This window comes from Uloborus diversus, chromosome 7, assembly GCF_026930045.1.
Source record: "Uloborus diversus isolate 005 chromosome 7, Udiv.v.3.1, whole genome shotgun sequence".
NCBI lineage: Eukaryota > Metazoa > Arthropoda > Arachnida > Araneae > Uloboridae > Uloborus > Uloborus diversus.
In genome coordinates this window covers 79,761,544-79,787,171 of record NC_072737.1, presented here as the reverse complement: position 1 = coordinate 79,787,171, position 25,628 = coordinate 79,761,544, and the positions used below count along the sequence as shown (strand labels likewise).

The 25,628-nt window shown below is 32.1% G+C and overlaps 1 protein-coding gene across 1 annotated transcript in view; it reads right to left on the bottom strand.

Annotated features, from left to right (window-relative positions):
• Positions 1 to 25,628, bottom strand: part of LOC129226412 (E3 ubiquitin-protein ligase MIB2-like) — a 90,079-nt gene that overhangs the window by 5,501 nt on the left and 58,950 nt on the right. The window contains exons 6-16 of the mRNA XM_054861012.1: positions 24,558 to 24,706; positions 24,373 to 24,483; positions 16,226 to 16,330; positions 15,283 to 15,451; positions 12,976 to 13,106; positions 5,469 to 5,617; positions 4,792 to 4,948; positions 3,592 to 3,746; positions 1,987 to 2,113; positions 1,683 to 1,898; positions 282 to 460 (exon numbers count right to left, since the gene is read on the bottom strand). Coding sequence (XP_054716987.1) covers positions 282 to 460; positions 1,683 to 1,898; positions 1,987 to 2,113; positions 3,592 to 3,746; positions 4,792 to 4,948; positions 5,469 to 5,617; positions 12,976 to 13,106; positions 15,283 to 15,451; positions 16,226 to 16,330; positions 24,373 to 24,483; positions 24,558 to 24,706 — 1,648 coding nt within the window. The remainder of the gene's footprint in view (positions 1 to 281; positions 461 to 1,682; positions 1,899 to 1,986; positions 2,114 to 3,591; positions 3,747 to 4,791; positions 4,949 to 5,468; positions 5,618 to 12,975; positions 13,107 to 15,282; positions 15,452 to 16,225; positions 16,331 to 24,372; positions 24,484 to 24,557; positions 24,707 to 25,628) is intronic.

Below are 25,628 nucleotides of genomic sequence, written 5' to 3'. Positions count from 1 at the left end.
CAACTTTCCTAGTACTCTTGCTAAAAATATTTGTTTAAGTACGGCCTTTAGTAAACATTTTGCTTAACTTGAAACCATTTTACTATTCAAGCTTTTGAAATGACCTTGAGAAAACATGTTTTGTGTACTAAAGAAATCGATGCACCACCTTGAACCTTGTTCTATGGCTAAAAAAAGTTCCCCTAAATATGTATTTTGTTTGATCAGTAAAGAAATCCATTTCATAATATTTATAAACTAAAATATAGAAAAAAACTGAATGATCATAAGTAAAATCGTACTTTTTTATTTCTGAATAATGCTTCAGCAAATCTAGGATGACAGGATTTTGCACAAGTTCAAGAGGAGTTTTTCCTTTCCGATTTTTGTGGTTTAAATCTGCTCCTTCTTGAGCTAAAAAGCAAGCAATAGCAAGCCCAAAACTCTTTTCGATGTTTAAACTACCAATGTGAGATAATATCTGAAAGAAAGAACATTTCACATGCATAAGGGAAAAAGATCAATTTAAGATTACTAAACAATGCAGGAAAAAAAATCGACAGAGAACTACTCTGTAAAAATATTTGAAAGTAAGTCATATTTTACTTATTACAAAATTGCTGAGAAAAGGTCTTTTCTCAGAAGAAAATATTAAAACAGACAACTTTTATACGCTTTGTTGAGTCACAGTGAGCCATTCACATTACAGTTAAACTAAATTGAATTCCTACCTCATTTATATCTAATTTAATCACTTAACACATGAAAACCACTATCTTTATTCACTTTATAACAAAGAGATTTCAGGAAAAGAGTTGACATGTTTCCCCGCATGTCTAGTCATTAAAATGTTTGTTATTGCAGGTCTTTCAGCCATGCTCTTTATGTATCCAAAGGATGCTGTTTTCAACCTGGAACCTTTCAACAAAAAATATACTTCTAAAAACTAATAGTGATGAAAAGCTTTGAATATTATTAATTGCATATCACATAAGTATATGAGGAAATCCTTCGTCAAATCAATTAAACAAATAATAAATGTTCAAATTATTCAATTTTACTACTCATTTTATATTACAATACTACTTTTATTCACATTTAATTAGTAAGACTTCATTTGCATCTAACTGGTATGACTGAAGGTTTTTAAAGTAAATTAAAATTTCAGATAATATTTTATTATATACAAAATATAGAATCTTCTAATAAAGCTACTTTAATACAGCTATAATGAAAATTAATTCATGTTAATTGTTAAAATATTTTTCGTTTTTACTTTACAGGAAGTCTCATTGTTTATCTTTACATTTAAGTCATTCAAATTTACTACACACATGTATAAAAATTGGCAAAAGTTAGTTCAATAGGTAAAAACAATTTTTTATTTGTAGACAGGGCCATTTTAAGGTTTGAAATTTGTGTCCCTTGGGACTTTTGAACTTTTATGATCTTATTTTTTCACTTCAGAGTACTTAACATGCTATAAAGTGACAGTGGAGTCCCTGAATAGCTATTTGATATGACATGCTTTACTTTCATATTATACGGCATCCCAGAACAATTTCATTTTGAGCAGTGCCATAAAATTATTCACATTACATTGTTACATAAAGTTGCTGAAATCAATAGTTACTTATGCAAATGATCATTTAACTGCACCTAATTAGGTTATAAAATTAATTGGTAACTAAAATAACACTCACATCTGATATGGAAGGAGCATCTGCTAAGTTTCCATCATTTTTACTGTTCTGTCTCATAACAGCTAGATGTAATCCTGTATCTCCATCTTCATCCTCAACATTTATCTCCGCACCCGAAGAAACAAGCAACTCAACCAAGGAACAATGACACTGGCTAACAGCCAAAAGCAGAGGGGTTTGCTTCCTGTTATTTCGGACATCAATTTCACAATGCCCCTATGACCAAAAGAGGAAGAGTATAATAATAGTGATGACAATAATAAAAAACAAGTTCAATAAAAGACTTGTGTATGCAAAAACTTACTTGCATTAATAGAGTTTCAGACACATGAAAATGTCCATTCAAGGCAGCTAAATGAAGCGCAGCAAAACCATCATCCTTTTTACCATCAACTATTTGCCTGGATTTGCTGATTAATCTTTCTGTAGCACTATAAACATAAAATGAGAATTTGCTATGAACATGACTTGCCAATATACAATCATGTATGTAACAAAAATAAATTAGTAGTCACAGACTTTATAAAAATAGAAAATATTACAGCTGTTTGAGACGGCAACTTGCAACTGAATTTTTACAAATAAGATCCCTCACGAATGACACAAAAACAAAAATGCAAAATCAAACAGCATTAAAAAGCTAAAAATACACAATTTAAAAGAAACCCACCCCTCATTAAACATTGACGGCTGTAACAAAGTAAAACAGTTCTGCCATACATAAAGTTCTGCTACTACATAAATGGATTAGTTTTGGTTTGGTTCACTATTACAAGTTTGGCGAGAAATTATTGTTAAAATTAAAGCTTGTGAACTATTTATGAGCATTGCAAAGAATAAGAATTAATTGCAAAAAGTGACTTTAAAGCAGGGTGTCTATAGAATTTAAAAAAGAAAATTTCATGACATGAAAGGTCACAAAAACTGAAGTGGCATTACAGGATGATGTGCTTATAAAGCAAAAAAAAAAAAAAAATTGTTTCAGTAGACACCAATTAACTGAAACAGTGGTTAATTGAATAAACCTCTTTAATGAATAAATCATCAAAAACAGACTAATATCTGGCTTTATTGAACGAGCCACTTTATTGAATCAGCTGCTTTATGGAATCAAAACTGCTTAGAATAAACGTGATTTATATATGCGGTGGCCACTGCATTCACAAAAACTTTGATTACTTTCGCTCAAGTTTATACCTTCTGTGTTGTGAAATCTGGGTGTCCTGATAACAAAACGCCTCAACTAATTTTCAGGACTACACATTTATAGAACTACTGTAGCACTTTCATGTTATGGCAATACCTTCTAATGGAAGTAATAGCTTATAAAATAATGCAGAGAAAATGAGAAGCTTGCTTTTATTGCACTTTGATCATCATTATACATTTGAGTGCAGGGTGAAAGATTGGGGAGAAAAAAAGCATCACCAGTGAAATTTAAAAGCTTGATGAAGGATTGGACGAAAAATTTTTGTAATTCAGTTCAAGTTTTTGGGACTTTTTCGGTACATTCATGATCAATTTTCAATTTGGGACTTTTTTCGGAACCTGTAGACATTCTTAAAAGTGGCTAGAGGCAAAACAGTGATCACTGACAGGTCCACAGTCACATGTATTTAAAAAATTCAGACCAGTGCAAATGGCATACTCATTTTTTAGAATACTTTTGCTAAATAAAATATTTTTTCACTCATAAAATCTTACTGCTTTTAAAACAATTATTTCAGACTTTAAGCTAGAAGTACCGACAGGTCAGAAAATAACATTACATTCCTTTGAATCAAATGCCATTTACAACTAGGATATTTTAAGGAATTCACATTTCATCTGTTTAAGTTTAAACTCATTACTACAAACATTATTCAAAGTGAAAAAATGAATGAATACACTAAATAGTAATAATACTCACAAATTATTGCCTTTGAGGGCAGCATGATGCAGAACATTAAAGCCTCTTTTATTTTTAAGCGTAAAATCTATTTCAGGAATGTTTATAAGCAAATCTAAAATTTCTACATTTTCTTTACTGATGGCATCATGTAGTGCTGTATCTCCATATGAATCCTATAAAATTTTATCATATGATTTAAATATGACAGACTAAGCCACAAAAATGATATTAATTATTTTTAATGACAAGATATTACTCATTTTTTCAAAGCACAAACTAATGTTTTTTATTCCAACCCAAACATCAACCAAATGACTTTAGTTTTAATATTAAAATTAATTTACTATGTGTACACATATCTGGGTATATCTGCAAGTAAAGCAAAGTGCATAAGGCTTACAGTAGTAGGCAAGACAGTACAAAATAAATTTTGAATAAATAATTAAAACTAAATTATCAATAATGTATAACCTAGTTCAGAGACCTTACAGTATTTAGACTTTATTTTCGTTTGTAAGTTGATTGAATTACAGTATAACTTTGATTTAATGATACCCAATTGAACGATTTTCTCAATTTAATGATACATTTCACTCGTACGGGTTTGACTGTATTAGATGTCTATGTTCCTTGGTTTAACAATATCCTTGATTTAACGATAACTTATTCCAGTCCCTTGAAAATTGTTAAATTAAGGTTATAGTGTATGAGTAATAAACAAAACTTAATTAAAAAATCGAAAGCCACAGAAGCTGAGCTACTATGAGTTCCCATGCAAATTAAGTCCTCATATAACCTACTTATTACATCAATATACTATGTTACTAATTAGCTAATTTGTTCTTTAACTGTAATACAATCATATGTTTTCTACATTGCTCTCAAAAAACTTTTGTTAATGAATATCACAGTGCACTGAGAACTGAGCTGGATAGCATTATAGTTGAGGAAAAAACACACTGAAAGCCCCCTAATTAACCATGTTTACAACTATGAATAACTTTACTTGTCATTTCAAAATACATAGCAAAATTAACATAATGTAAATATACAAAGAATTGACATGAAAGTAGGTCTTTTAAAAATTAATTAATACATATCTCATCATAAGGGAATACAAATCAGATTCATTGATATTTTAAATAAAATCAAATTCAAAAATTAACAAGAAAATTTTGCGGAAGGCAATGTTGCCTTAACATTATTACCAATACTAACTTGTATATTAACATTGCAACGATGTTTAAGCAAAACTTTCACACAATCAAGATGCTGTTTATTTACAGCAACATGCAATGGACTACACCGGGCCTTGTTAACAGCATCTATGTCGGAACCTTTCTTTAACAGTAAATCCATCACTACAGGCTGATTACTAAAGAAAAAAGAAAATATTACAACGAATTAAAACAAAAAAATTTCAAAAGTTTTTTTTTTTTTTTTAACTTGCAAAAAGCAAGGGTACAAAAAGTTTTGTAAGAATATGTACAACAAAAATATCATGTAAGAAGAATTTAATGTTTTTCTGCAATAAAATTACTTCCAGAGAATTTTTTTAACTGCTAAAAATCAGATGCTTTTTATTAGATTTTTTTTTACACAGTTGCTTTCATCACACACTACTTGTGTTCAAACACTGTCTTAAAAATACAATAAACCTAAATCACCTTGTTAAAGTCTGGAATATTGACATTTTGTACATTTTTTCAGCACAAAAGAAAGCGTAATGGTAAAAAACTTTCAAAGAAAAGAGAGAAAGAAATGAAACATATGAACTTATTAGGCACAAACTAAAATAATAAAGCTTTTGGATTGAAAATGTTAATTAGATAGCCTTCATTGTTTCATTTTCCTGGTATGCTTAAAAGATTTTAGAATTAAAAACCAGACATTACCCAAAAGCAGAATAATGTAACGCAGTGTCTCCATCATCATCAGGAACTTCTAGGCTACTACCTGCACTCAGTAACAACCGAACTATCTCCAAATGTCCTTGATGACTGGCCACTTGTAAAGCAGTTTTCCCTGAGCTTTTCTGATCAACCTGAAATTATACCACAAGTATAGTGCTCTATTTTGTTTAATTTTTTCTTTCATAATTCAAAATTTTACTAACACATTTCTTTATTGCAAAAATGCTAATGAAATTAAGTTTTATAATTATCATGATATTCTGCATACAGAGTATACAGTGAGGTTTGTTTGAAAAGCTACAGAAAACAGGAATAAAATTGAAAATATAAGAAAGTTAAACTACATAAAAAGATATAGGGTCTGGTGGGGGAAAGTGGTCAATGGGGCAAAGTGGTCATACGTCAAATAAATGACTATAGCTTGGCAATAAATGTTCGAATAAATGTGAAAATTTTATTTTAGGTTCGGTGAGTTAGAAACTACATTTTGAATACAAAATTTCAAAACTGGCAAAATTTTATTTGGTAAAAAAAAAGTATTTTGTGTAAATATGAAAATTTTAAAAATCTAAACACCTCTTTTAACTTCTTTGGGAAATTTTGTTTGTTAGAATTATGAACAGATTGACGACACAGGAAGCTCCCTACATGTCTTAAGATCGCTTACTCATTAGCAGTTAGCTGAATATATTTTAGATAATTTTTTAGAACAATTTCAGTAAGATGGGGTAAAGTGGTCATAATATTAGGCTTAACGAATATTGTTCTCCTAATGTCACTTAATAGTTAAGTATAAGGCAGATATAAATTAAATATTAATTTCACTTAATATGTATTGTTTTTACAGTAAGTAGGGTAAATATACGAGTATATACTTATGCATAGGCATATACTCGTGTAGGCGCGTACATAAACGTATTCACATAAATGCATCAGTAAATACGTATACGGGTATCTGCGATATGGGTATTTTTTATCTATGCAGATATACATTTGACTACACACGTATATACTTGCTCTTACTCGTATGTATACGAACACATATATACTCAGGTAGACACATTTGTACACTTACGTACTCGAGCAGACACTTACATACAAGCATACGATATACAAGTATACAGGGTGAGTTTAAACTCTTGGGAAAATTTTTAAAAGGTGTTAGAGGGAAGGATAAGAAGGAAGAATCATAAGGAACGTAAGGTCACAAACACAATGCTAACGCACTACATGCACGCAAAGCCAAAGACTGATGGATACAAAACAGGTCACAAATTTGTTACACTAAGACAATTTTACACAATATTTTAGGTCGTAAGAAAGTTTTAAAGCGATTGAAGAAATTTGTGGCCTGCAGCTGTAATACAGGCGTCGTAATCACAAAGACTTCTCTGTTTTAATAACGAGACTTTTGAAAAACTTTCATTCGTCGCTGCGCCTTTGTTGCGATGCGTGTATTCGAACTACTACGGGCCGTAACTTTTAACAAGTGCTCTAAATATTTCTGAAAACTAAAATTTTGAGGAAAATCATCTTTGTGTAAAAAATTTGTGACCTGTTTTGCATCCATCAATTTCTGGCTTAGGGTGCATGTAGCGCGTCAGCGACCATAAGCTCCTTATTATTCTTTGCATTTTATCCTCCCCTCTCACATCCCTTAAATTTTTGCTCCAGAGCTTGGATTCACTCTGTAGGCATACATCTATATAAGTGTATATGCTCGTGTATACATATATGTACTGGTGTATACACGTAAGTGTACGTATATACGTCTTTTCAGGTATATAATTGTGTTTACGCGTATACATACTTATATACTCGTGCTTCCATATATACATGTATATACGTGAGTAGATACGTACAAACACGCACTGGATACCATCCAGGAATCTATTCGTGTATATCCGTATATATATTTATGTACACTTGTGTATGTACCCACATGTACACCTGTACATATATGCGTATATACGTCTACTATACACGTATATATTCAGGTATGCACGTGTATACTCGAGATACAAGTGCATACATACATATGACGTTCATTTATACGCATATATACACGTGACACATATATAAACATGACACATATATACTCGTGTAGATACGTCAACACTCCTTTAGGTAATCACGTACACATGCTTATATACTCGTGTATGCACGTATATACTTGAGTAGGTACGTGCATGCATGTAGCTGATGTACACATGTATCTACTTATATATGAACGTGTTTACTCATGTTTACATGACACGTATATACTCGTGTATACACACATATATTAGTGCATATACTTGTAACCATAAAAATAACTGAAATATACAAATACAGTGAAACCCCTCCTAACGGACACCCCTTTAATGCGGACACCCCTCTTATGCGGACAGTTTTTAATTCCCCGGCAGAGAGACATTAAACCTAATGTATAAGGAACCTCTCTCGTACGGACACCCTCAAATACGGACACGGACACCCTTTTCGAAGTCATTTACATTGATATATCCTTTTTTGCGGACAGTATTTAAAACTTGAGAATTAAATAGCTACTCCATTGAAAGGCTTCATTTAATGCAAAGTCGACCAGCTTATATGGAGATAAAAAAAATATTTCTTTGCAATTTTACTTTGCATCTACTGCGTAGCAAAAAATTTTCAGCTTGACACCGAAATGCATTTTTCATTCCAAAAAACATCATCAAATCGTCAAAAATAAAAGAAAAGAAAAGAGAAAATGATTATTCTGCAAGTTTCTGTCTGTATACCCCCACCCTCCCCCGTTGCCTTGTTCCTTTTCAGATGACTAACAAGCAGGCGTGTTGTGTCTAAGATTTTATAGAGAGTAAAAGTAAAGCCAATGCAATATCATAAAGTAAACTTAAGGGTAAAAGCATTCAGTTGTTTCATCGTTCTCATTGAAATGGCTCTGAATACTCATCGTCAGCGTCGTACTCTTTCTCTTAAAGAAAAAATTGAAGTTATAGATTTCGCAGAAAAAAATAAAATTGGAATACGGAACATTGCTGAAAAGTTTGGTGTGGGACGCACACAAATTTGCTGTATATTAAAAGGAAAAGAGAAGTTTAAGAAAGAATGGTTCATAAATGGAAACCAAGAGAAGAAAAAAGATTTTCCTAAAAGTAATGCCCTTGCAGTGGATGAAATTGTGTTTAAATGGTTTGTGTCCGCAAGAAGCAAAAATATTCCGATTTCTGGCCCTATTTTACAAGAAAAGGCGAAAGAAGCAGCTACTGAAATGGGTATAGAAAATTTCAAAGCTTCCAATGGATGGTTAGATCGTTTTCGAACGAGACATGATATCGTTTTTAAAAAAATATGTGGTGAATCTATGGATGTGGATGCAGACGTTTGCGAGAAATGGTTTGAGAAAGTGCCTAGTTTGATTGAAAATTACGAGCCATGTGACATTTATAACATTGATGAGACCGGTTTGTTTTATAGAGCTCTGCCAGATAAAACCTTAACTTTACGGAAAGAAAACTGCTCTGGTGGCAAAATCTCCAAAGAACGCTTAACAGTTTTGTTGGGTGCCAGCATGGATGGTACAAAATTAAAACCAGTTGTCATCGGAAAAGCAGCCGGACCTCGGTGTTTTAAAGGACTGGATATAAAAAAATTACCTGTAGACTGGTATTCAAATAGAAGAGCGTGGATGACAACCAGTGTCATATCTGATTGGCTTGTAACTTTTGATAAGAAGTTGGGGAGAGAAAAAAGGCATATTGTTATTTTTATGGACAACGCGCCCTCCCATCCCAAAGACTTTCACTTGAAAAATATAGAAATAGTCTTCTTGCCAGCAAACACAACATCGAAATGCCAACCTATGGATGCTGGGATAATTCAAGCATTTAAAATTCAATACAGACAACTAGTTATGAAGCATTTAATCAATAAAATGGAAGAAACTAAAACAAGTAGCGAATTGTCCAAAAGAATTGATGTGTTAGATGCAATCAGCTGGGTTAAGCACACATGGAAGGAAGTTAAAAAAGAAACAATAGTAAGTTGCTTTAATCGCGTTGGATTCAAAAAAGGATCTGCCACAGAGGAAATTGACAACGAAGTTGATTGTGACAATGATGGATCCGATTTGCAGTCGTTAATGCAACAAGCAGGGTTCACAAATGTGACCGCTGAAGACTATGCTCCCATCGACGACCAAGTTTTCACTGAAGAAAGCGAAACAAAAATTGCAAGCATAGTGCGCGAAATTAACGAAGATCATACAGTTGAGGATGACGATGAAGATGAACTGTCCGTAAAAGAAGACGTTAAAACAATTAAAAATGTTAACGAAGCTTTAAGTGTATTAGATGGACTCAGGGAATTTTCAATTAAACACAACGATCCTAAAGGACTAGACTTGGTACAAGAACTTAAGATACATTTCGAAAATGAAAGACTTTCATCGATCAAAACATATCAACAGACATCAATCGAACAATTTTTTAAAAGTACAAATTAGGTATGTAATTTTTATGCGAACCTGTTATTTAAATCTCTTTGAGTGTGCAAAACTGTAATATTTGAATTTAACCTGATAAAATAATTGTTTATTATGTATATGTTGGTAAAAACTAGTAAATTAAAAAAAAATCTATGCATATGAAAGAGTAGAATTCACACATATTTCATTTAAGATTTCAAAAAACATAAACAAATAACTAAAGTTAATTAAATTAAAAAAAACCTCTGTAAAGCGGACACCCCTCTCTTACGGACAAAAAAGTTTGTCCCGTTAGTGTCCGTAATAGAGGGGTTTCACTGTATTAGGGTTATTTAATATGGTTTTGCATTTATTTTTAACTATGACCACTTTCCCCCATCCCATGGGGTAAAGTGGTCATAAATACAAAGGGAAAAGAAAGTGTTATAAAACTAATTAAATTAAAATATTTTTTTCTAAACTTCAATGTACTGTGTTTTTTAATAATGCAATGTAAAATAACAACAAAAAAAAGTTGAAGTGTTTAAATAATTTGTTGTATTTATTATCCACCAAAGTTGAAAACCTACGATTTTATGACCACTTTACCCCACCAGACCCTACTTCTTAGTTAAGATTGCTTGAAATGCCCTTCCTTCATATTCAAGTACATACTATTTCTTGATTTCAGTTTGCTGTCACTCATTCAAGGGACATTTTGAATGGTTCAAGAGTTTATTCATTTAAAGCATTTATAATGCATGCAATATTTAGCGTATTAACTAATTTAAAACTAAACAAAAAGCTTGTTACTCAAATGATTTGCACATTTTTCCTCGCTTGGCAGAAAATATTGAGTTATTCCATTAAAAGCTTTGGTTTAATCAAATACAAATTCGAATTTAGAATTGTTGATTACTGTTAATGAAATGATCAGTAATGTGAAGTTTAACACGAAAATTTTAAATAAAAGCTCAAAAAGATACTGTTTTTATGAAGCTCAAATTTCACCGAGAATTTTTCACAACCATTGGTACTGAATGCATACTTTCAATTGCAAAAAAGTTCAAAAAAAAAAGACAGGGTTCAGGTATTAAAAGTTGGAAACAAAAACAAAAAATGTGGAAAAACTACGAAATTCGACCTTTTATATGACCCTTTACATCCCCCCATTTATATTTAGGGAAATCACAAGCATAAAAAAAACAATATTTACGCAAATAAAATTTTAAAAAATCATAACATTTATGACTAAAATTTAAGTAGATATTCGAGTTCAAAATTCTAAGTGTTCCTGCAGAATATGAGAGAACGTATGAAGGAAAAGTATTGCCTTAATAGAAGAACACTGGTAGAAACAAACAATTGTTGATGCAAAAAGAAAAAATTCATTGTACAGTCAATCTTTCTAATAACCAGCTCTGATACAATGATAGCTCGGATTTAGTGAGGAAATTAAACAGATTTGGTTGGTTCAATGTTAAGTCTATGGGAACATAACTCTCTTTTAACAAGCAAATCTCACTTAAAGCGAGCAAAATTTTTGCATTTCATAAAATTTCTGCGGATTTTCACCTCAGAAAAAATAGTCCTACCTTTAGAAAAATTCCATAAACATTTAAAATTTATCTGAAAGTTATAAATAAGACATAAATCCTGAGAACAATCAAACAGCCCTCAACATATTCAATGGCTTCTAAAGTGCAGAAAAACTTCAAACTATTTTGAAGCCATAAACGCAAATAAGATGCTTTTTGGGCTACACGTTCCTTGAGAACCACGAAAAGGAGACAAGGAGACAGTTCAAAGCAACTACCCAACTTCTTTGGCACTGTACAGAAATATAAAAATAATTATGATTTTTTACACGATTCTGTTTTTTACGAGCCCTCGTTTTAACGAGCAAAGATCGTCGTCCCTTGGCCCTCATTATAAATGGTTTGACTGTAATCAAAAAGTATGAAGTATGAAGTGGAAAAGGGGCGCTTGGAACGGGAGCGAGTACTGAGACCGCTGGACCACTAGTGGAGCACAATAACAGAAACAAACTTCAGCAGTTGCCTAACCAATAGCTTAGGCAGTTCCCAGGGATCCACGTAGTGGTATCCTAAGTGTTCAAATCTCTGTGCAGAATAGCAGTCACATTCACACAGTACATGAATTGAGGTTTCATCTGCTATATGGCATCCTCTATCATGATGAATCGTCAGCAAACCCTTCAGATTAAGATGCCTATTAAGAGCCTCTCTGAATCTAAACCAGAGAGGCTGCTGGTTGAGAGCTTTCGCTGTCTCTGAGAGTCAGACTAAAGCCACCTACAATACGATTCACTCATAAGTAGGTTCTTTGCAGTAATCTTTACTGCATTGTAGAACAGACAGAGGGCAGGCTTGGGTCCTACAAATGGTATATTGGAACCCTGCTTAGATAATTGATTAGCCAATTGAAAAATAAAAATAAATAAAAATAGTATTATATAACTAAATATAAAAACACACTATAAAAGCTCATGCAATTTAAAAATAAAACAGTACATTTACCTAGCCCCTATATGGCCGAGCAAAAGATGTAAATGGCCACAATTGTAAAGTTATATAAATTGCAAAATACTCTGGTTCATATCTCCAGGAAATTTGGTTGCATTAATGTCAAATACTCGGTATCCCTTTTTTTTACGCTTATTATTTCTCTAAATATGAACAGGAGTGTTTGGGGGCTACATAAAAAGTCATTTAGGATTTTTTTCAATTTATACTTTTAATATCCTAGCGCTGCACACTATTTTGATGATTTTTGTAATTGCAAGTATGTATCTAGCATACATTGTTGCAAAAAATAGAGGTTATGCATGTTAAACATGGATATGCTGTACATATTTTCTCAAAATTAATGAAGAGTAAATATCCATGTCAGAAAAAGGTATCTTTTAAAGAAAAAGACAATACTTTTGTAATTTAAATGTACAAATTTGCATTAATCACTCCTAATGAATAAATGATTTAAGCACCAACAAACTCCAAAAAAATTTTAAAACCGTACTTTGTCCGGATATTTCTGCAACAGATCTCTGACAACATCTGTGTGCCCCTGGGCTGCTTCTCTTACTAATCTATCTGAACTCCCTCCTTCAAGTTGGTGCGGTTCCACCAAGAGATGTCCTAACAAGGGATCTGGAAAAGAAAAACTTTCATTTTAAAAGTCCTCAGAGGTGGGGAAAAAATTCACTAATTAAAAAATAAGTACATTTCTTTTGGAATTGGTGAAAAAGTCTTCACTAGACTCTTTTGGAATTTTGAGTTTACATACACTTTAACAAAAATATAGTTGTATTTTTCAATTCTTCAGTATTTCTTTGAAATTAAAAACAATATTCATAATACAACAATCAGTTTAAGTTGAAAATAAGTAGATTTTTTTTTTTAATTTAAAACTACTAATAAGTTATATTGTAATAAGCAAATATACAGTCCTGAAAAATTCAAATTTATAGGGGAAGTGACGTACCATGGGACATGGTAAACTTAGGGAAAGCTTTTTTTTTGGCAGTGCATTTCAAATTAACTCTTAGCTCAGGCAGAAGTAGATACATGGCAGCATGATCTAACTTTTAGATACCCTTGGAATCCATTGAGGAAGAAGGTAAGAGTTAAATTAAGATTTATTTCTTAAATATTTCTAGTGACTTTTATACCATGGAATTTTAAAGAAAATATTTTGAAATAAAAGATAAAATAAAGAAATTTAAATTTTTCTTAGCAAAACTGGTGCACAAAAATTGCTGTTAGTGCTAAGTCTAACAGCATTAAATTTCATAGAGGGTATACGGTGCACCTGGGGACAGGTGGAGGTGGAGCACCTAGGGGCAGAAGAAATGATCTAACTTTCATTTGAAATATTTAAAAAAAAAGACATGTTGGTTGATTTTTTTTTTTTTAAATTTAATCTAAACAATCTACATTTATTACAAAATGATTTTGCTGAAAAGTCAAGTGGTTGGTCAACACCATGTTGAATATTTGTATTTTAGCTGAAACATCTTTCAAACCATAGCAAAACATCCATCTTTTCCTTGGACAAACAGTTCCATGTGTATTGTAATTCAATTGTTGAACTTTTCATATCTATTTTCCATGGTGTACTACCAAGGAGTCATCATGGAGCAAAGTTAATATTTTTGCCACTTCATCCAGGATTTTCAATTCTTATGAAAACAAGAACGCAGTCTTTAGCCAATTTGCCAGCCGAAATCTTTCTCTGCATGCAACCTTTCACGGCAGTGCCAGAAGATTTGTTTAGCTTAGTGCCTTCTTGTTGTCAAAAATAAAAACATTGAACTACCACTAATAAAATCACTGGATTATAAAATCAGCCGCTTTATAAAATCAAATCTGGAAGAACAGAATCATTACTATATTAAAATATGTTAGAATTATCCTTTAATAAAATCATCCTCGCTGTTTTATAAAATCAAACTTTTGGAGAGCATATGCTAATTCTGCTCTGAATAGAACCAGGATTTTATTTTTTCTTTCAAAATTTAAAACAGTGCAGCACTAATAAAATAACAAATTCACATAAACAGAAACGAAAAAAAAAAGGTGAAGGTTGTACGTTTTTTTTCTTGGGGAGTTGAATGAAAAAAAAATAATAAGAAGAAGAATGAAGCAGCCACAAGAGAACTGTTTCAGAGCCATATATTTGGTTGGTGCTGCCTGTTTCCACTTCGTAGATCTGTTTCGACTTGCAGCCTGACCACTGAGTTTCAATCAGTTCGTGCACATTCAGCTATCTTCAGGGGTTGACAGTTCATTTTTACAAAATTGTTAGATAGCAAACCGTGATGACTTGAGTGTGAAAGATTAATCTCAAATTTTGAATAAGTATGAGAAGTTTCCTAAATGTAGTTAGTGTGATGCTGCAATTAAATTAGGGATTTCTCAATCTTTACTTTCAAATTCTCTTACTCAAACAACAATAAGTCAACATTTTAAGACCCTTGTGAAATTTTAAAAATGTACCTTATGTAAGTTAAAATATCAACTGTATTTTGAAACTGAACTAAAATAATACAATACAACTAGACTAAAAATAAAATACAACTAATCGTAATTTATTTCTTTTTTAGAGTATGTATACTTGAAAACCTTATTTTATTTTTTTCAGTGCATGAGTGCCGGTTTATAAAATCAGCCGCTTTATAAAATCAAATGTCCTCAGAACGAATGTGATTTTAATAAGCCGCGGGCACTGTAACAACAGAAGCATAAGACGCCAGAACATCAAATCCATTAGTTCTCATTGTAGAACAAAAAGGTTAGATTAAGAAAAAGCAAAAGGGAAGCTTACGAGTATGTTCTTCTCTCTGATTGGCAGTCATGGTATTATTCATTTCAGTCGCTGTGCCAGGAACAGATGTGACACAGAGAGGATTGAAAGTCCACGTCTGACCGTCAACATTGACACGAAGATCTCCATCAGAATAGATTTTGGTAATTTTACCAGTTTTACCCAAAGCCTAAAAAAATTATTCTAACTGTACAGAAATTCTATACATATAAATACCACTCCATTCATTTTTAACCAAAACAAGAAAGTTTCTATCCTACAAAAAAGAAAGGCTAAACATATTGAGACAACAAGCGTGAGCAAATGGTTTTTTATTTCATAGCAAAAAAATTGTTTTTGCACCTATTTTGACTAAAATAGTCACCATAGTCGCCTATGCTTCAAAAAAGTAGCTGTAGTTACTTCTGTTAGTTGCCAGAAGCAGCCCTGGACAAACAAATTCTCTCATGCTTTAAATTTTTACACCAATAGAAGGGTTTGAGTTTTTAAACCTAAGATGAAACTTGTTAGCTGCATCTAAGACAATTATAGAATGACTGAATTAAATGTTTGAAGAATTACAATCTTGTATAAGGGATCTAATTCTTTTTATGTCATTAATATGTAATTTAAAGGAATATTTTCTCACATTCACACATCTTTCTGTTTTAAAGAACATTCACAAATGATGTCACGTATTAAGGGGGAGGGAAGTTTGAAATTGTGAGTTTGAGAAAAGGGGGAGGAGATAACTAGCATGACATCAATTTTTTTTTATAACAAAATGTTTAAAAAAAGGTGCACAGATCTTATGATTTGATTACACACATAAAAGTTTTAACTGAAAATTTGAAAATGATTACCTAGATAGTAAAAAAAATCAACAATATTCATTTCCAAGCAACATTTCTAAGATACGTATACGTCCATTATTTTCAAGATTCAGCAAGGAAGACATACTTACAGTTTTCATCACTTCAATCCATTCCCCGTGACCTTTTTGAAGCTCTTTCATTTTGGCCATATCATCAATTATCCGTACCATATCGCCAACCGAGAATAGTTGCACCTGGAGATATCATATAAGTAAGTTGACTTCAAGATATCATTAAAAGTCCTTACATTAGAAAAAAATAATCAAACCTCAGTGGTGAATTTTTTTCTTTTGATTACGGCATGAATTCAATATTTTGAACCTTTTTAAAAACACTGTTGCAGCTGTCAATATCTACTGGTAAAAAAAACCAGAAGTTGATTACCCCATACAGAAATATTGCATTTTTCATGGTTATTTACCAAAGAATAGGGTTTTTTAAAATACATCAAAGTACAATCAAATGCAAACTGTTTATAACAGCATATATCCCTTTCTAAGAGCATATTTAAAATTCTAAAATTTATAAGCAATAAGTAGTTAATTAGTAACATGCTAGGCATCTAAACATTTCTCACATCTACAACCCTCCCACAACAACGCGATTCGACTTACGCAAAATGGCCATAACGCAATTTTTTCCCCAGTAAATAATTTTAGACCTAATTCGAATTCCTTGCCCGCAACACGAAAAATTTTCAAAAACGGAATTGCAGTGTGGAAGTATGGGCTTTTTTATTGGCTACTAAAAATATTTTTTTTGTGAATGGACTTTCATCCTTTTAGCATCACAGGTAGTGAAGTTCCCAAACCATACTAGTCTAAACATAGCTTTGTTTGCATACACAAATACCTACTCTGTACTTTCCATATTTTTTTTAAATTCTAAATGCGAAAGTTGATGAAATACACAGACACCTTCGAGCATGGTTCCGTCAAAAGTTTGTGAAGACAGAAAGAAAGAGAAAGTTTCTGACGAATAAAGAAAAGCTAAAGGTTCTCAATGTGCTTGAACCACTAAAAAATGCGATAAAAACTTAATGCCACTGTTATGAAATCTGAATTAGAAAAAACTGCTACTTATAAATGTTCTGCACTAAATGAATCTTCCATCATAAATAAATTCTTTGCATATAAACTCTTGAAATTACCCCGTCCCAAAACTATTCATTTACCTTATCTTTATGCAATTCCCAAATTCCACAAAACACCTGTTTCTTTTCGTTTTATCTGTTCCGCCACTAACACAATTGGAAAAAATCTCAGTGTTAAACTTGAATTTTATCTTAAAAAGATTTTAAACCAACTTAAGCTCTGTCAAGAAAAATGGTATTGGAAAATCCATAACAGCAATGATGTGATCAAATTACTTAATGCTTGACATCTCTCATTTAGAAACATTTGATTTTGAAAATCTATTTACCAACATTCCACTCAATGAACTGCAATTTACAGTTACTGAACTTTTTAAAACAGTCAATACTTCACTCAAAATTGATGAAGATTTTTTTCTTCAAATTTTGCATCTTCAACAGTTTTTTCAAAAATGGCAATTCTTGCTTTCAACAAATTAATGGTATTGCTATGGGAGCTAACTTTAGTTCTACCCTAGCTAATCTTTTTCTTTTGTTTTATGAAAGAAAATTTTCTATTAATAATCCTAGTACTACATCTTTTTGTTGCAGATATATTGATGATTTGTTATGTATCAACTACTCCAACTTTTCTGAACTCAGCAAAAATATTTATCATAATTCCCTCACATTAAAAAAGACTAGTTCTAATAGTAAAATTTTTAACTTCCTTGACATTAAAATTAATATTGACTTAACTGTGAAACCACTATTTATGATAAAAGACGTGAGTTTCAATTCAAAGTTAACTGTCTGCAAAGTTTTTCTTCTTGCCACAGTAAAAAAGTTTTTATTGGCATCATTGTTTCGCAAGCAATCAGAATTAAAAGAATCTGCAACACGGTTACAGCATTCAACCAAGAAATTAATCTACTTAAAAATAAACTACTTGAATGCCATTTCCCAAATAATCTCGTAAATAGTATTTTCTCTAGTATTGCCTTTAACCAACACTTTGCTTCACTGTAACCGTCTTACTTGTCACATATATGATTTTTTCTAGAGTAAACCAAATGCTTGGACTCCAGTTTATGATGGTTTTGTGAATTAAGTTTTTCGGTCGACCTGGAATGTCTTTGGAACTGTTTTTATGGATGACTAACTTATTTATTTGGTTTTTATATTTTTGAGCTTGATTTTGTTTTTATTTTTATCGACTGGCACGAAAATGACCCTGATGGACGCGGATTTCACTTTTACACCTGGACACATAGGTAAGACTTTTGATTTTTGCTGGCGGTACGGTGGAGGGACATTATGGATAGCCAGTGGCGCCAATTCCATGGGGCCTGAGGGGGCTGAGCCCCCCCCCCCCCCCAATAATTTAAGAAAATTATTAGCTATTTAATGCTTTCGAAACTCAAATGTCTTAGTATTTTTTATTTTCCTTGTTTGGAGATAGTTACCTTGTAAAATACTTTCCGTAATGAGTTAAAACAATTATTGCAGTAAAAAGCAGGTTAACTGAAAAGCAGAAGCGATTGAACAACTTGGCTGTTCTTCATAATCAGCGAAATACTTTGGATGAATTGAATATTTGACAAGTCGTCAACGACTTATAATTCAGTAATCTAGTCAGGCGTTCGACATTTGCACCTTCCTAAAGACAGTACTAATATTGGTGTTTAGAGCAATTTTAAAAATCTCTGTAAAATAGAGAATTAACTACATACCCAATGTTAGATTAAAATTTCGAAATATTAGTACTATTATTTTATTACTGTATTACTATAGTACTGCATTAGTTTTTTTCAAATACTTAAATATTTTTAAGGTATAAGATCCTATAAAAACCGGCTATTTAAATACTATATTAACTTTATTAACTTATTTTAAACAAATTAACTTTGGGATATTATTTTTATTTAATGAACTCTGAGCCTTATTCAAAGCAAGTTTAAATTAGCTATTTCACTTATTAATCAAAGTGCGACAGCAATATTTTTTGATTTATTTTTTAATGATAGTTTAAGATTTATTTATATATAATTTCAACCATAGACATGGGAACCGGTTCGCTCTCGCTCATTTAACTAGATGGATCAGCCTACCGAAGATCGGAGAGGAAAATGATTCTCCCTAGGAGTGGACTCGGCCGCCATTGTGAGGGCAAATATATTGGTGGTTGAACAGCATTTGTTTCGTTTCTCAGCGTTTTTCAGGTGGATGAAACTCAATCATGCCGACTTCGTGTTCAGCATTTAAGTGTACGAATAGAGCAAAGAAAGGAAGCAATGTATCTTTCTACAGGTAAGAGTGAGTTAGTATTTAGAAGCATAGAATTTAGTTTGAGCTATTATAATGTTAAATAATCAACAGGAGTAAAAATATTGTAACGCATACTGCTCTATTTGATAGGAAAAATAAAGGAAAGTTGACGAAACCAACTAAGGATAGTGTTAAAATTTGCTCAGAAACAGAAAAGTGTATCCATAAGTATATTAACAAAGGTTTACCAAAAATGTGTGTGGTCAAAATAAGAACCAAAATTGTCAATTCAGTGCTAGCCAATTTTACTTGCATTTCCATATTTAAAGAGATCAATCATGGCAATGATGATAAAGGTAGGAAGCATACACTTCAACTAACAAAATTACTTGCAAACCAATACGTTAAAACTAGATGTAACCATATTTCTAAGAATCTCAGTTGTAAGCGTAGTAGAATCAGACAAAAATTCACAAAAACCATACTCTTTAATGACGATTAAATTATCCGTTAAGTATAAAATAGCATAAATAAACTTATACCAAACAGCATTTTATTTTAATTTTGCTTTAAGAAAAACATGAACAATTAACAAGTTAACATATAAGCTGTTAACGTATAGTTTTATGCAATTTATTAGCTTTTAGAACAATATAACGATAACTAATGCTTTAATTTTAAGTTTCAAAGATACTAGGAAACCATACGATATTGTAATAACGAAAAAATATTGATGATTTAGTAGCAATGGAAAGAGTTAAGTACAGCATGTGTCTAGATTCGTAAATTTTTTGCTTTCGTGACTCCGTAACCGAAATATGAATTTTGTAGGTCTCTCGTAATTTTAAGAAAAGTTTAAATTTAGCAAGTTTTAGTGAGAAATGGATAACATTTTTCACACGCATGCAGGCAGATACCGCTCGAAAACTAGTCTTTTGTATTTTTAAGGACATAAAACTTTTAGATCAATCAAAAATTAGAGTTGAAAAGTTGTCACCATTAAAAACTGCACATAATAGAGAATTAATAGCAAATTTTCGTGTTTTATTAACAATTTAGTTGCAAGTGTTAAATATTATTTTATTTCATAATATTTGTTTTTGATTCTGATCCGAAAGTGGATGTGAGATTTACAAATCTATGTACCTTATGCCATTTTTGTTCAATAAAAATATTTTGTAGATTTTACTTCTTGCAATTTAAAGTACATATTCTGATTACGAGTAATTAAACATGTTATCATGACTTTAAAAGCCATTCAATATCAATTTTGATTTCTTAAATTTATAATTTATTACTAACCAAAAGTACATATAAATTTACCCATGAATTGCAAATTTTATGCAGTAAACTTCACAGATATATCCGAGTTAATTTAAAATCCCTTTCTTTGAAAATATGCGAGAATTCACATAAGATATACGAGATGCAGCCTAAAAAATTCTCGTAGTGATTAAAACTGACTTATCCGTTACCCAAAAATTAATTTTTCGTTAAAGACAAAAGTATACTTTAATGTTTCGCATAATTCCGAATGACGAATGAGTTACAAATTAAGAAGATGCGAAATCTATTTTCTGTTTTGAAATTACCTCCAGTAGTTAATTTCGAACAGAAAAATGTTTTTGAGGATTTTTTTTTTTCAAATTAAAAAAAAAAATCTTTCACTGAAAGTACTATTTTAAAACAGAAAAATCCCAGAAAATTGCAGAACACGAACAAATAGTAAGCTTATGTGATGCGCGGTGGAAAGTTCTTGCCCTACAAATGGCGGACGATCGTTGGTTGAAAAGGAATCACTTTTCTACCACAGGATGATCCATCTAGTTAAGAGAGCGCGAGCGAACCGGTTTCCATGTCTATGATTTTAACCTTTTTACAGATATATATACACTGTTTTGTAATAGTCTAAAAACAAAATTATTATACTATAAATTAAATTAACTTTTTCCGAAAATACCGTGCAAGTGTTTTTTTTGTTTGTTTGTTTGTTTGTTTTTCAAAGCCAAAACGTGTGTCGAGTTAGCGAGAGTAAAGTTTTCGGGATTCTAATGTTGATAATGTATTGCTCTAAAATGCTTAAAAAACTGTAAAACTTACATTTTCCATCTCCAATTTAGAAAATTTCCCCGGGTTTGACCCCCGGTATGACCCTCACCCTACCAATTTTTTGTGGTAGGCACCACTAGGAGTGCCCTTCCATGCAAGTCAAGTGCCCTACTTTATATCAATGCATAGCCACGGCACTGCACGACGACTTACCCCAAAATAGAACTGTAAAAATGTCCCCCACTGAAGACAAGTGACATGATCTAATTGAACCAGAAAATTTGCGTACCAATTCTTAGATCGACTTTGAAAACGCTATGCCACATATTGTTTGTTTGTGTAAATAAGAAAATATGTAAATTGGCATTTTCAAAGTTCAAAAATTTGAACTTTTATGTATTTTTTTTTTTTTTTGGAAAAGGGCCGGGGGGGGGGGGGGGGGTCCGTGGGATTACACACCCCCTGGATCACCAGTGACGTTTAGCCCCCCCCCAATAATTTTTACAAGTCGGCGCCCCTGTTGATATCCTTGGCTTCTAATGTCCGAGATGAAACCCCAGTGCTTAGTTTTAGGTCCTAATTCTAAAAATCTGCATTCATTTTTTACATGTGGTGCTTTTGCCCAATGTATTCATGAATGTTGACTTTTTCAGAATTGGACATCCCATTCTCAGTTTTAGTATTAAAACTTTTGGTCTTTCGACCATAAGATGAAGTTTCCACTGCTGAAGAGTACTGGCTACATTTTTGTCATTTATCTGTGTTGCAACCTTGTCTGTTTATTGTTTTATTGATGTTTATATATATATATATATATATATATATATATATATATATATATATATATATATATATATATATATATATATATATATATATATAATATATCTTAATGTATAAAAATCTTCTGTGCAGACCTTTGTCACCATAAGGCTTTTAAACGGCTGGACCGATTTTGATCAAATTTTTTGTGCGTAATTAAGTTGTGGCAAGCATGGTTTCGAAGAGCGATGGATCGAATCGGAAACGTTTTTGTTAAGTAATTAATTAATTTAAACATTGGATGGTTATATCTCCCAAATGATTAAAATTTATTTTAACCTATCGTTGAGCGAGAATTCAAATAAATATTTAACCCGTTGCCAAAGGACAATTAGAAAGCCAGCTCTGCTTTTTGTAATGAAATTTCCTACTGTGACATGTCAATTGAGAATAGATAAAACATAGAGAGAGGGAGTGAAGCCTTCATTTCTTGAAAGTAACGATTTTAGGTCCAGTAATATATTTTAAAGTAAAGTACTGGAAGAAATCCGGTTTCTTTCACTAGGTTCACGCAAAACGTGTATTTTTTGTCGTAGTTAAACGATGTGACCGGGTCGGTCGGTGCTTTAGGTTTTCCTAACCAAATGATCGGATAGTACCGTACACAACAACATTTGTTTCTCTGTTCAAATCCATCTGAGTTCTGGCACCAATGGCAAAAATACTTTAAGGATTATCAAACTAATCAGTACATTATTAAAGGAAAAGATGGTGGAATTTGAAGACGAAATAAATTTTATTTTTGTCCAGATAAATTACAACAGGGTAGTTCTGTACAACAAGATCAGTGCAGTGAAAGATTTTTCATCTTTGGTGGAAAGAACAAATTAGGCAAATATATGAAGTTTTCGTTCAAAAGATGGGACCGCTAATCTGTCGGAGTTCGCTTCGCTCACTGATCGGCTGGATTACAGGAACTTGGTGGCTTGGCTACCTTGGTCGTAACAATACTGTTGCGTGATTATTTGTTTACTACTGATAACGTAATTTATTGTATCTTTTGTTCATTTGGTGGAATATTTTAAATTGCAAAGAATTGTTTTTGGTTTTTAAAAAGTGTTCAGCCTATTTAATTGAAGAAAGTGTTTATTTTACATCGGGAGGGGAGTGATTTTCGCTTATTCAGGGAACTGTTTTTTCATTTATCATTTTTTTAAAACTATATCCATTCGATTGTTTTATTCTTTTTCATATGGGGGACGTTGCAGAGGGATTTCCCGTTTTTACTAGATGGGAAAGTTATTTTTTCATACTTAATATCTGAGGATGATTTTTATCCTTTGAGTATGGCTAAAGGAACAAACCATACAATCTCTGAAGATTTTTGAAGTACACGAGAAAAAATAGTTGATAAAACAACTGCTCAGTGGGCACTAGATAAATCAAGTTGTAATAAATATACGCATTCTGACACCAAGCAGCTTAAAACATTTTCTATTTACTTATTTTTTTTCAACAAAATGGTTGAAACACTTGATAGTTTATTGACATTTTTCAACTTTACAATTTACAAAGTTTGAACAGAACAACGTCTGTCGGGTCCTGTAGCATATATATATATATATATATATATATATATATATATATATATATATATATATGGTTGAATGTTCACATTTTACAAAGTTGTAATATAAAATATTACTAGATACTTAATAGATTTTATTCTGTTTTTGGTATTTTCTCACAAAATACATTTTACTAATAATATAAGTTGGACACTATTGGACACAAGGGTTTTGGACAGGAGGGTAAAAAACCTTCCTGTCCTGATATTTACCATGGTTTTTACCCAGCTCCATTGAGGCCATGTCAGCCTAATTAGAAACTATTGGCCTGGCCCTTTCAAGCGCCTGATTCGGAATTGCAGTAGTATAAAATTTAACTTATTTTAAAGGGGTTGGGGGGGGGGGCAACGACCAAACTGACAAGGGACTCGCCTTGATTGTTGGCAACCCTGTTTCTACCGTAGTGTTTGAAACCCTGCATGTAATTATATTTTATCAAATATTCTAGATGTCATACTTTTTTCAAAGCTCCAGGATGAAAAGTCCAGCGATTATTACAGCCTTCATATTGAACTCGAATGTCCCCTTTGTCAGTAACTCTATGAACTGTTCCAACTTTCCCTACAAACTAAAATGAGAACAGTAATAAGTCTTATGTCATGCAGCAAAACAGCTAATTCGCTGTATTGAAATGTTACTTACTTCAGCCATTCTAGGATTCCACCCACCATGTCCTTCTTGCATGACTTTCAGGGTCTCAACATCCATTAAAACTTGCACTTTATCTCCAACATTAAACCTTGGGTGATTTACAGTTGGAGGTTTACTGCTAGTAGCTTCAACTATTTCACCTACATAAGAGTATGGATAGTTAAACATAGAAATAATACAAAAGTCAAGCTTACAGCAAAATATGTGAAATAGAATAGATCTCTACAATAAGAATTAACTGCAAGAGGAAAATGAGGCCATATTAATATTTTTTGCTTATGGAATCTTTGCATGCCTGTGAGCACAAAAAGCACAGGAGTGCCAACCTAGGGGGGGGGGGGTAGAGCGCAGACCACGGCATTAAAAATTTTTAAGGGGTATTTCTTTCTTTTGGGGGGAGGGGGTCTTTTTGATATTTAGGGGGGCACCCTTGCTCTCGGGGGGGGGGATGTGCACCCCTGAATAACACTACTCAACTGATGGCAACAAAAGTAGTTTATTAATTTCTTCATTCAAAAGCATTTTTTTAATGAATTTACTTTTACAATCTGATCCTGTACAGTAATTTTCAGATCGAACAACATGTGTTTTTTTGCTTTGTTGGTTTGAGTCTGTCACACCCACATCTCTGTAATAAGCTATAGATTAAATGGGTTTGATACTATTCACCAATAATAGTTTCTGAAGGTTGCAGCAGCTCTTTGTTAAACATACCCTTCTGATACCAACCGGTAAATGCACAACATAGCTTTAAAACTATGAATATTGCACTAAGCTGTAAATTGCTGCTCCATGTCGGAGGTAAGATAGAACTTCAAGCATGCATAGTCAAACCTGTCTATCTCGAATTTGATGGGATATAAGAAAAATTCAAAATAAGGAAGTTTTAAGATACAGAGGTTTTGGTAAAAGTATACAAATAAGCAACTGCAACAAAGTCAGTTAACACATTCCTTTGCATTTATATTGTTGAACATTTTACTGTGACTCAATTAATTACAAGTTTTACTAATTTCAGTGATTATATAATAAGTTTATGCATATCTATATCTTTAAGGAGAA